The 13,053-nt window shown below is 46.5% G+C and overlaps 2 protein-coding genes across 2 annotated transcripts in view; one reads left to right on the forward strand and one right to left on the reverse strand.

Moving 5' to 3' along the window:
- Positions 1-13,053, forward strand: part of LOC149336145 (lysosomal alpha-mannosidase-like) — a 48,317-nt gene that overhangs the window by 18,233 nt on the left and 17,031 nt on the right. The window contains exons 9-10 of the mRNA XM_089552617.1: positions 3,169-3,381; positions 6,926-7,044. Of these exons, the coding sequence (XP_089408743.1) occupies positions 3,169-3,381; positions 6,926-7,044 (332 nt within the window). The remainder of the gene's footprint in view (positions 1-3,168; positions 3,382-6,925; positions 7,045-13,053) is intronic.
- LOC149336146 (uncharacterized) lies at positions 8,577-12,588 on the reverse strand. The gene is made up of 2 exons (XM_089553606.1): positions 11,853-12,588; positions 8,577-8,649 (listed from the first exon to the last, which is right to left on the reverse strand). The coding sequence occupies exons 1-2, from the start codon at positions 12,491-12,493 to the stop codon at positions 8,577-8,579; spliced, it is 714 nt and encodes a 237-aa protein (XP_089409732.1). The 5' UTR covers positions 12,494-12,588.

Genomic DNA, 13,053 nt, shown 5'->3' on the forward strand with positions numbered 1-13,053 from the left:
TTACTCATCGATGAGCGCAGCTGCCAAAAGGTGACGTCATCTTCGTCGACAGGTGGAGCTGTCGACGCGGCGGCGTCGAGCGCTGCTCCGTCGTCAGTCGGTGTGCGGCATCTAGTGGAGGAGGATGGCTCCTAAGCGGTGCAGCCGTAACAAACATAGGCAGTCAATGGCAATCGAAGTAGCGCGACAAAGGCTTTCGCCTACCGCACTTTAGGCTGCCAAAGTGCCCCCATAGTTTTTTGTAACTCTTTCCATGATATAAATGTTTCGGTTTTAGTAAAAGCAGCCTCTTTGTCAATAGGACTCGGTAATATCTCGAGGACAACCTCAAACTGCCTTCATTGTCCTTCTGACGCCATCATCTGAGCCACTGCCTCTATATGTGCACCGTACCATATATCATGACGGGCGTTTTGCTGAATTACATTTCAATAAATTAGCTAAATTTCGTTTTATTTAAATTTAGTTCAGTTTAATTAGTTGGTTGCATTTAATTCTGGCTTTTGTTTTAAAAGCAGAGTTTCTTAAATTCAATGCATTTTAATCAAGTTTTCAAACTGAATTGAATTTTTCAATTGAAGTCAACCTCATCGCATTCATGCACAACCTAAGCAAAAGACAACTCTCAGGGCACAATTTTCATCTATGCCGCAGATGCTCTGAATTAAACGCTTCATGTGACGCATGCAGCTTCAGGCACATTCGCATCAGCAAAAAGCCCGTGTACACTATTCAACCGGAAGTAAATGCGCCGATGCGTCTGTTTAGGAATAGCATGCTTCTGGAAACTGCGGGTAAAAACTGAGCCAAAAGTTCTTCATGCTCGCAAGTTCTATTCTTGATTGAGTGGGACTCGTGAGGTAGCCTTTTACATTCACTGAAGTGGCCCGCAATCAAGCGTCGTTACTGCGTTGCAGCGCATTGCAAATGCAAAGCCTACATTACATACTTTTACAGCCCAGCTGTTAGTTGCTCATTGCTGGTGCGTCCGGCGTAGGCACCATTGCCGGCGGGGTTGTTGAAACCTTTTTACGCCAACAGCGCCGCCCATAGGATCAGCGCCGGTCACGTGACCGTGCACAGTGTCGTCACCGCGAGCAGTCAGCAGTCCGACAACGCTCCCCGCTTGCTGGCACATTACGCAGCTACTGGACGCTTCTGATTGGTTGAACTACGAACGCCCTCACGCTGGCGAAGTTGATGAAGGAAGATGAGACTAACATAGGTAGAAAAAAGGGGCTGTGGGGCGTAACAAGCCCAGAATGATGCCGGACAGTGCGCGTCGAAAAAGCACAAATAGCAAAAGACTGTAGCAGCTGCGATGCTCAATTCAAATAATGTAAGAGCGTGCTTGCAGAGTCATTTTATTTTTTATTTCGCTATTGCCTCTGCACGTCCATACTTGGAAGTGTTGGTTATATTTGAAAGAGCAAAATAGCAATGCTTTTAGTTAGCAACAGTGGCGTGAAGTCAAAACTCTACAGACGTCATTGCTAGGCGGCAAAAAAAACAGCGGACTGTGTCAATTCATCTAAGACTCTTGGAAGGGACAAATGACCGATTCCTTATTTCATTTTTTTTTTCATGCTGAACTGTGCTTCACTGTTTTGATTCAGTGGAGGTTTATCTTTGCGCGGGAATCTAAATTAGGCTCATATTTGAGTTTCTGTGAAAAGAAATGAGCCGCTCTGCCTCGCCTAGTTCATTTCCCAACCTGTCTTCAATTGAGACTTCTATGCACATTGTAGCTGCGCGTACAAGGGACGAGTAAAAAGGAGCAGACAGGGCGGATCGCGGAGCTTCAGCTGAGTTTTACTTCAGTTTTACTTTTTCCCCGTCCCTGGTTCGTGCGGTTACAATGTGTATACAAGTACGAACCACCAACCAGCCCGCCTTTCCCTGTTAACTTCAATGTGGACCACTGTCAGGAAGAAAAATTGCCTGTATTATTTGTTATAGAAAAAAAATTCTCAAAACTGGTCTATTTTTCGGATAAAAATTAAAGGTGCACCTAAGCCTCCTTACGTGCGGAAATGCGAAAGCATTTCGAGTTTTATTGTATCATCTGTTACTTAGTAATGTAATTAATCATTGATGGTAATTATATAACTATCAATTGATCGATCATTTAAGCTAATTAGGAATTTATTATCAGTAAGCCTGTTGCCGATTAACAAAAATCTTAAATAGTGTTGATTGTTTTATTAGTGAGTAATTAGTTATATTAATAATCAATTGATTTTCCTTGCTTTTATGTTCATTCAGTACTGAAGGGGTTACAACAATTCGCCAATATGACGAATTACTAATGCTGTTTAGGAAAAATAATTGCCTTATTATTTAAATAACTACTTTATTTCATAACCCTGTCGTTTAAAGTTTCCATTGAATCATTATTAATCATTACAAATCATAATTACACTCTTACTGGACGATCGAATATTCGAGAGGGCACACTTTCTCCACATTTCCTGTCCACAGCCCGTGATGACACATCCTATCCACGCCACCCATGAAGAAAGAAATGCTTTCCCATTAATATATTATATTTTCCTGAGCGTGCATCCTTGTTGCAACTGACGCTGTGTCTCCGCTGGTTGCGAGATTGCGCCTGTGATTGGGATTTTTTATTGCGAAAGCCATACTACTTGCACTTTCACGCCTTTGCCGTGCCGCGGCGGTGACCACCATTGACCTTCGTTTGACCTTGATTGCATTAGATTGGATTAGATTGGATTAGATTAGGTTATATTAGATTAGATTAGATTGGACTGGATTGGATTGGACTTGACTGGAGTGGACTGGATTGGATTGGATTAGATTAGATTTGATTACATTACATTAGAGTAGATTACATTGGATTGGATAGGAGTGGATTGGATTGGAGTGGATTGAATTGTATTGTATTGGATTGGATTGGATTGCATTGCATTGCATTGGAATGGATTGGATTGGTTGGGATTGGGTGGGATTGAATTGGATTGGATTTGATTGTATAACCGATGCATCACCACAAGTCTAACCACAAGCACCACCACCAGCTACACTACCAGCTGTACCATGGCGTACGTACGGATACTGCTTTCGCAATTACCGGGTTTAACCAAGCTAAGCCACAGCGATTTTTTTACGTCGTGTTCTAAAGTGCTCCACGCCGTCTCTTCGCAGCGTTACCGCGTCGAGTTGGATCCAAACACGGGCCTCGTGTCCGCAGTCGTCCTCCGTGATGGCAAGCGAACAGTGAAACTTCGGCAGACATTCGCCGCCTACATCTTTGAAGGAGGGACAGCGGGCCGAGGGAAAGACCCCGGCCACTACGTGTTCAGCGCTGACAGTAAGGCGGCGGAGGCCAACCGCGTCTCCCAGTATCGTACAGTAAAGGTACGTATCGCGAAGGTGAGACTGCAGTCGCTGATATTGAAGATGATAGCCTAGGTACGCGCCTGACATGCTACTCTTAGTTGCTGCGTTGTGTGATGAGACATTAGAATGTAAAGCACGCGCACACAGTTCAATGGTGTGCATTAACGGGGCACGGAATCTTATAAACTGTACCTGAGAGAAGCTAAAAGGGACTACAAAAGCACCAAACGGAAGCAGAGTTCCTTTGCGAACAACGAACATGACCCCCATTGAGGCTCGAGTCTGTAAGCACGTCCTAGTGCAGCACCTATGACAGTCCTCCTTGATGGTGGAACGGCGCTTCATGTGCGAGTGATGTCCACGATACGCTTCCATAGTTTGCGTGCAAAGTACAATACAGCCCTCCGTTTGCCAACTTTTATAAGAAAGTGAGCTGCGCAGTGAAGCCTCTGGTTCAGGTAAACAAACTTAGGAACCCATGGTACAGCAAAGTGCCGACTTTGGCCGAGGAAAATACCCTCGGAATGGAAGCAGTAGCAGAGCTTGCACCTGACTAGTTCCTGGAAAGTCCATGCATTAGAAGTTAGCCGATGTGGAGGCGAGTTGGGGGGATATAGCGCAATTGTGACGATTATGGTACGGGTAAAATACTGCCCGTCACCTCTGATTAGTTTGCAGTTGCATGTCTTGACACCCGGGAAAAGTGAGGGGGAGAAAGACTAGGGGGAAAAGTCTTTATCAGTTACGAGGGTGAGGGTTAGTATATAAGAGTGGGCATGAAAGTTCTGCGCGCAGCTAGATTGGCCATACATAGGATCAACCGGAATGACGTTATTCCGCGCATCCAGTCGCAGGGCCGCGCATAGATTTTTTTCTGTGGTGCGAGAAATGAGACTAGCGGATCAGCCTTCACAGGAAGGCGAAAATGACAACTAAACCGCTGTATAACGAGAAGTTGGATTTATCGGCTTGCTGTAAGCACAAATGAAATATAGGAGCAGGAATACATTGGCATGCAAGCGAGTTCAGTAATTCGTCAGTTTACAGGATCCACTTGCTCTTCATTGGGCCTGCCACCTCCTTAAAGCCGCATACACAATGTGGCTCAGTCCAACCCGATAATAAAGAACCCCCTGGGTGGTTACGGATCAATAACGTGAATGTTCAACAACGGTAGCGGCAAGGAAAGGGGAACTTGGATAAAGGTCTTTTTTTTTTGTGGGACGAAGAGGAGAATTGACAGGAGACAGACGGGGAGTTTTCATTTAACGCAGTGGTAAACCATTGCGATCGCTGAAGTCGGTGATTATGTATTCAACGTAAGTGACAAAATCTCTCTTTTAGAAGACGAGTCTATTGCAAATAATTTTAGACGATATTTATTGACAATTTTTCAAGAAATAACTGCCACGACGCGGTGGCGCCGCGAACTAGTTTGAGTGGTTCATCGGCACATTCAGATGTTGATGTCCGAGTCTTTCACTGAAAATATTCCCCAGAAGCGCTATTGCATGGATATCTGCAAGCTAACGAGATAGAAGAGACGCCAGGTGTCTCTCCTTGATTTGTCTGGTGCCACCAGTAGAGAGAGGGCAAGCAAATAGGAGGTTTCCACGCTGCATTGAAACTCCCGCAGGAACATTGTAGCAGAGTTGTTATAAGCCTCTATTTCTTAAAAGGTTATCTCCTTGAACAAGAAGGCCCTACGTAAGTGCGAGGCGCTGTATGTTTAAAAGAAAACATTATCTGAGCACAGTTAACTAATGGGAATATTTAAACTGCGAAGAAATTTGGGTGCGACTACGTCTTTAAATGCAGATCTTATACAGAATGCATGTGTGGTGACATGGAGCGTTCTTATCCTATGATGGTTTGGTTTGGTTTATGGGGTTTAACGTCCCAAAGCGACTCCGGCTACGAGCGACGCCGTAGTGAAGGGCTCCGGAAATTTCGACCACCTGGGGTTCTTTAACGTGCACTGACATCGCACAGTACACAGGCCTCGAATTTCTCCTCCAAAGAAATTCAACCGCCGCGGCCGGGATCGAACCCGCATCTCTCGGGCCAGCAGCCGAGCACCATAGCCACTGAGCCACCGCGGCGGCCTTATCCTATGAGAGGGGCGATGTAATGACATCGCATCGATGTAATGACATTGCATATAATTTTTATTATTTTCACGCTTCAATAGCCCAATGCACTAGGTGTGGCTGAAATCAGACAGACGGGCGGATAAGGAAGATCGAATAGAAGATAACGAATATAATTGTATCATAGCGGCCTTGCATATATTACATGTTTTTCATTCACTGTATATTAACAAACTGTGGGCACAAGGTGCCGGTCATTGCTCCAAGAAGATCGCACACGGAAAGAATGGCGACGTCATTAGTAACTCTTTCTTCCTGCGCATACGATTAAACAACCATATTCATTTATTGTAGCACACGGTTAAACAACTATGTAGGCATATAGATATAAAAAATGGCGCAAGTCTGTCAGGTAAAACCAAAGCGACGGCGACCATTAAACTTTTCCAAATTGTTTTGTGTGAAGCAGCAAGAAAAATTAACAACCGCTGAGTCTTGTTTATCTAACGCAGTTTTTTTTTTAATTACAAACTGTACAAAATCAGTACAAAATTCTACGTTGTACATGTCGCTGATTTTCAATTCTTTCCAAAGCGTGCGTCAACTGTCTACCGCTGCACCTTCACTTTTGCTGTTTTCAAGTTCGAAAAAGCGATTTCTGCGTTGTTTCTCGCCTATTAGACCTTTCGTTGACTTTACACGTTCAAAGAAATAGACTGCTTCACTCACGCGATATTGCTTGCATTGAAAAACAAGCCCCGGTTTATTGTAAAATGTTAAAGCGAGCGCAGTACAACGTAGACTGACCTCGGGAGCAGTCCTCCGTTACGCCGCCTTACTGGATCAATTGAGGCGCCCCCTCCAGGTCATGAAAATCACCAGTTCCTGTGGGTGTGGCGAGCAGCAACAAACAGGAGCTTTGAAGACTCTTCGCGAAAACATTTTCTTCGCTCTCTGTTACCAAAGCTGGCTGATCGTTGATATTCCTGAGCGAGGTTCATAAAAATCGGTCAATGAACACCAACCTATTTTGATAGCAGCGTGCTTCCCGGAGGTGATGGACAAGTGAATCATCCCTGCGCATAGAGAAGGCGAAGAATTTGACGAAACATTTCCAAACAAGTTGGTGTCGCTTGAGCAGTTGGGGAAGAGGTAGATCGAGTACATTAGAATACATTATTTCTCCGTTCTTTCTCCGGCAGGGTTAACCAGCCGTATAGTCAACACGCCTCAGCTGTATTCTGATGCACACCACTAAAGACAATGCTGAGCTGAAAACAGCGCTCTTCAAGCTCGAAAAGCTTAATTTTTAGAAATTTCTTACAGTCTTAGGCATAACACCCTCTATATGACACTTACGCTAAATGGAGTTCCCAGAAGGGAAGGTTTCCCTCCTGGGAACTCGTCACAATGTTCGTAATTGTATACGTTTTTGCTGAAAAAGCTCTTTTTTTTGTGTGTGCTCTCAAAAGGGTCCTGTAGTCCAAGAGATCCACCAGGTATTCAACGAGTACATCTCTCAAGTTATAACTCTGCACAGGGACAGCCCGTTCATCGAGTTCACCTGGACCGTGGGACCGTTGACGAAGCTGTAAGACAGATCATGCATCAGCGTTTAAGGCGATGAATTTTGCACCCTGAGTGTACAATACATAAGATTCTGTGGCGCGTAATGCCTCCTCAACCATCGTGGCGAACTCTCAGGGCAGGCCCGAAGTAGGTATAACGAAGAACTCCCATACATTTCGTTTCCCCCTAGAACCCGAGTAGTGGTGGCTATGGGTGCATCGCGCATCAGTCTCAAAGTGACCGACCGCCTTCAATACACTAAGTTTCACTGGGACCACATGGCACATAACAGGCACAATCTCAGGAGCACTCGCTCACCTGATCACATGTCCTTTTGACGTGCTCTCATGTCCCACTCATGCCACATTGGCTTTGGTGAAGAGCTCAGTAAAATTTGAATATCTGGCTCGTTCGGGGTATTTTGACGATTGTCCAGCAGCTAAGGACGCATGTTTGGCCGAGAAAATGGAATTTAAATATATTCCCGCCACTTGATTCAAAATAGCGACGTTCACGCCAGAAACGACTGGTTGCCACCATTGTGAAGTAAACGGCGGAGCAGCCTAGCTTTTGGTCTTTTCTACCTTATAAGGGCTCCGTTTTCTGTGCAAGTCTTTTCGTTGTGTTTTGAAGGCAGTACGCTATCAATAATGATCAGCTTCCGTTCGTCCTCAATGTCTCATTGAGACATGCTTTGACTCCGAGTACGGCACTTTTAAGCCTGGAAAAGTCTGCAGCTTAACTGTCCTGATATCAGCGCTGTTAAGCCTGTTTGTACATATTTTGATGCTCAGAAGCGGACGAGAGAACTCCCGCGCTCAGCTGTTAGTCTAAGAGACGATGGTTCAAGTTGAATAAAAAGCGACCACTGTCTGTAATAGAACCATGTATAGCCCCGTGATGCTGGTCGCTATAACAGGCCACCGGTTATATTGTACAGAAAGTGTTCTGCTGTGTAAGTGATGGCCCAAATTTGTGAGCCCTTTAAACATAACTCAAACAATCCAGGCAGGTCTTAAAATTAAAGATTAGCGATCATGAAATAATGAAAGTAACAACTGATTAGAGAAAAAATGGTAACTGTAGGTAGTGAAGCATTTTAAAATAACATAAACCAATTATTGAACTTTTCGCTTTGCCAGGAGCATTTAATGTTACTATGTTCGGCTCCTATAAAATGTTTGGTTTGGTTTGTGGGGTTTCACGTCCCAAAGCGACTCAGGCTATGAGCGACGCCGACGTGGAGTTTGTTGCATTCCCAGTAAGCAGGCGTAGGCTTGACGAAACGGCTTTATTCACAGTGCTGCATACTGGCAGCTCGAAAGAAAACTCCCCCCGAGTACAGCACATGACACGCATATATACATATACTCAGCAGCCCGGCACATGCGCAGAACAGACAGATATATCTTATCACACAGCGGTACACGCACGTGTCGCGCCCCAGATACCGACACAACACCTCCTCCCCTACTAGATCAAAAACGGTCATAGCCCCAACGCTCAGGAGGTCGCCTTTCCCGATTGCTCCTTCTTAATGAAATGGGTTCATTTTCAGATGGCAACCGGCCCAGTGGACTGGGTGCCACCGGAGGCTGCGCTGAAGGCATCGGAGGAGAGGCGACCTCTGATGCGTGTGGCAGGCATATTTCATTTGCAGTTGTTTTTTCATCATCAAGAACGGAATGTCGCAAATGATCAGCATGCACAAAACGCACTTTGTTTCCAATGACAACCAAATACGTAGTGGGAGACTTTACACGCACAATTTTGCCAGGACGCCAGTTCACCGAATCACCACGCACAGAGCGCACCAGCACCCGGTCACCAGTCGCAAAGAATCGCGGCTTCGCTCTTCGCTTATCTGCAGCCTGTTTCACCCTTTCGCTTTTCTCTGTCATTGCACTGGACAGTTTTGGTCTCAACAAGGAAAATCTGGTTCGTAACTGTCTTCTTAAAAACAATTCAGCCGGTGTCCTTCCGGTGAAGGTGTGCGGCGTTGTTCGATAACAAAATAGGAAGTTCTCTATTCTGTGCTGCAAGGTTCTTGTAGTTCCCTTTTCTCTGTCCTCCAGCAACTGCTTGAACAGTGCTGTCTTGGTAGTCTGTACAGCCCGTTCCGCCGACCCATTCGACTGTGGGTGGTACGGAGGGGTGCAAGTGTGCTTTACTCCATTTGCTTTCAGGAAGTTTTCAAACTCAGCGGCACGGAATTGCGGCCCATTATCAGTTATAACTTCAGCAGGTAGACCATGAGCAGCAAACATGGATCTTACAACTTCAACGGTTTTAGCTGCCGTCGTCGTTGTACACACCTTCACTTCCAACCACTTGCTATAGGCATCAACTGCTAAAAGGAACATTTTTCCTTCCTTCTCCGCAAAATCGAGATGAACCCTTTCCCAAGGGTGCTCGCACACTTTCCAGGGAGCCAAAGGCGCTGATTGTGCTGCAGGTTGAACACTTTGACAAATGTGGCAAGTTCGCACCGTTCGTTCTAATGCTTCGTCGATACCTGGCCACCACACCATTGACCTTGCGACCATTTTCATCTTCGTGATTCCAAGGTGCTGCTCGTGCAGCAAGTTTAGTACAACACTGCGCAAACACTCCGGAATGATTACTCTGTTTGTCCAAATAATGCAGCCCGCTTCAATAGAAAGTTCGAAACGTCGAGCCCAGAAAGGCTGCAGTTCCTGAGAAACAGATTTTGGCCAACCATGCCATATCATGTCGCGAACCGCAGTTAGCAGCGTATTGCGCGTTGTTTCGCGTTCAATGTCTTTTGCCGTCAAAGGAAGCTCGTCAAGTGTAGAAAAATAAAAAATGTCTTCAGTGTGCTCTGACGTTTCTGGCAAAGGAAGTCTAGATAAGGCATCGGCTTGGGCAATTTCCGTACCGGGCTTGTGCGCTATCTTATAGCTGTAGTTTGCGAGGAACACAAACCAACGGTGCACCCTAGCAGTTGCCACAGCACTGCTTTTTCTTTTCGGGTCGAAGAGTACGGTTAGTGGTTGGTGGTCTGTCAACACCTTAAATGTTCTACCATAAAGGTAGTTATGAAACCGTTTCACACCAAAAACAATGCTCAAAGCTTCTTTTTCAATTTGGCCATATTTGCGCTCTGCAGGTGACAGTGACCGGGATGCAAATGCAATTGGTTTATCTTTCCCGTCCACGACGTGCGACAGCACAGCACCAAGACCATATTCGGATGCGTCACATGTTAGTTGTATTTCTTTTTTGACATCGTACAACTCCAGAACATGCTCGTTAGTCAGCATCTCTTTAGAAGTCTTAAAGGCAGTATCACATTGACGCGACCAGTGCCATGCAGTTTCTTTGCGCAACAAGTTATGCAGGGGTTCGAGAACTGTAGCCAGATTAGGCAAAAATTTTGAATAAAAATTGATCAAGCCCAAAAAAGCCTTTAGCTGGGTCACGTTTCCAGGTTTTGGTGCGTTCTTTATGGCTGCTACTTTATCAGCTGTGGGATGTAATCCATCTCTGTCGATTTCATGGCCCAGATATCGTATTCGTTGCTGGAACAGCTTACATTTCGCAGTGTTGACCCTTATGCCATGTTCTCTTAGGCGTATGAGCACCTGCTCCAATCGGTCATGACACTGCTTTTGATCTTTTCCCGCGATGACAATGTCATCTAAGTAGCAGGCTGTGCCAGTCAGCCCGTGTAGGACTGTGTCCATAACGGCTTGAAACACTCCTGGCGCGCAGGCTACGCCGTATGGCAAGCGTCGGAACCGGTAAAGGCCGAGGTGTGTATTGACGGTGAGCAGTTCTTGCGCTCGCTCGTCTAATTCCAGCTGCAAGTACGCCTTCGACAAATCTAAAACTGAAAAAACGGACCCGCCTTGTAACATTGTAAAAATGTCCTCTGGTAGAGGGAGCGGGTACTGGTCAACCTCAATTGCAGGATTTACCGTGACTCGGTAATCACCGCACAGCCGAAGCTCCTCACCATTTTTCTTTGGAACAATCACCAGTGGTGTCGCCCAAGCACTGTGGCGCACCTTATATAAGACTCCAGCTTTCTCCAAATTAGCCAATTCCTGCTCAACCCGTTCTCGCAGCGCATACGGCACTGATCGTGCCTTACCAAATACAGGGGACGCATTTTCCTTAACTACAATGCTCGTCTTGAACCCTTTTATCGAACCGTAGCCAGGCTCGAACACTTCGCGGTATTTCTCGGTCAAGGTCATCAAGGGCATTTCTTTCGTCAGTGGCTGCACATGCATCACTTCATTCCACCGAATTTTGATTTTACTCAGCCAGTTCCTGCCAAACAACGTAGGCATTCTGGCGCCTTTCATCTCTTTTACAATTACTAGAGGCAAGTGAAAACACTGATCGTAGTACTTCACTACAACATCAATTATCCCCTTGATATCAATAGGCGTGCCATTGTACGTAACCAGTTCGACGTCTGCTGGCCTGAGCTCGGTGTTTGGAAAGTGCTTCGCGCACTCTGCCTCCGACATTACGGAAACCGCTGCTCCTGTGTCCAACTCCATGGGTACGTTTTCCCCATTTAACTGCACACTGACTACAATGGCAGGACTGGCCGCACGGTTGTCGGTGTGGCAAAGGGTCAGAAGTTCACTGTCCGACGATTCCTGCTCTAGTTGATGCACAACTCTAGTTTTGCACATTTTAGCAACATGGCCTTTCTTTTGACATTTGAAACAAACACTGTTCAAGAACGGACAACTTACAGGTGCGTGCCGCCCACCGCATCGATGACAATTCGATTTAGTCCTTTGAGTCGTATCCTTTCTTTTTGGTTGATCGGAGGAGTGACAGCTGTACGCCGTCGACGACTTGCTCTGCCAGAGGACATCACTGCCGCTTGACGCGTGCTCCCCACTGGTTTCCGACATCATTGCCACTGTGTCTCTCGCTGCCATTTCCATGGCCGTAGCGACGCTGCAAACACGGTCCCAGGTGAGCTCGGTGTCGGTCATGGCCAACAGCCGGCAACGTATCGCCTCCGAGTGTAGACCAGCAATCAGGCGGTCCCGAAGGGCTTGTTCCAGGAAGCTGCCGAAGTCGCATGAGGCTGCCGCTTGCTTGAGCTTCACCACAAATTCCGCGACACATTCTTGAGGTCCTTGCTTCCTTCGATTAAAATCATATCTTTCGCTCACCACAGACCGCTTCGGAGTGTAGTGCTTCTGCAGAGCCGACACGACTTCCTTGTAAGTTGAGTTGCTGGGCGTCTTTGGAAGAAGCAGGCTTCGGAGCGTCACATACGCTTTTTCTCCTACGGCGCTGAGGAACAGATGCAGTTTCTTCTCCTCGGCCACTCCATTCCCTGTGAAGTACAACTCGAAGCGCTCGATGAAGACGTCCAAGTTGCCGCTGTCAGGATCAAACTCCGGTAGCTTGCCGACTGCGAATGCCATTCTCAGTTCGGGTTGGATCCCATCCTCGTCGCCAATTTGTTGCATTCCCAGTAAGCAGGCGTAGGCTTGACGAAACGGCTTTATTCACAGTGCTGCATACTGGCAGCTCGAAAGAAAACTCCCCCCGAGTACAGCACATGACACGCATATATACATATACTCAGGAGTCCGGCACATGCGCAGAACAGACAGATATATCTTATCACACAGCGGTACACGCATGTGTCGCGCCCCAGATACCGACACAACAGAGTTCTCTGGATAATTTCTACCACCTAAGGTAATTTAACGTGCACTGACATCGCACAGTACACGGGCCTCTGGCATTTCGCCTCCATCGAAATTCAACCGCCGCGACCACACGCTCCATTTTCCGTTCAAGAGCCGAGCGCCATAGCCACTGAGTCACCGCGGCGGCTCATTGAATAAACGTTGAACGGGGTCAGCAGCGGCACAAAATTTGTGCCACTGTAAAAGATTGGATTCTGAGAAAGCGTCCCAATGTCAACAGGTAGTACTGTTGAGAGAGTAGCGGAGAAAATTCGCTGAGGTGGGGAGGCACCTCCGGCACGGTGGTGACTTGTGGGCACCAGTGATGAATTTGA

Source organism: Amblyomma mixtum, chromosome 7 (assembly GCF_055824585.1).
Source record: "Amblyomma mixtum isolate Tamu chromosome 7, ASM5582458v1, whole genome shotgun sequence".
In the NCBI taxonomy this organism is placed as follows: Eukaryota; Metazoa; Arthropoda; class Arachnida; order Ixodida; family Ixodidae; genus Amblyomma; species Amblyomma mixtum.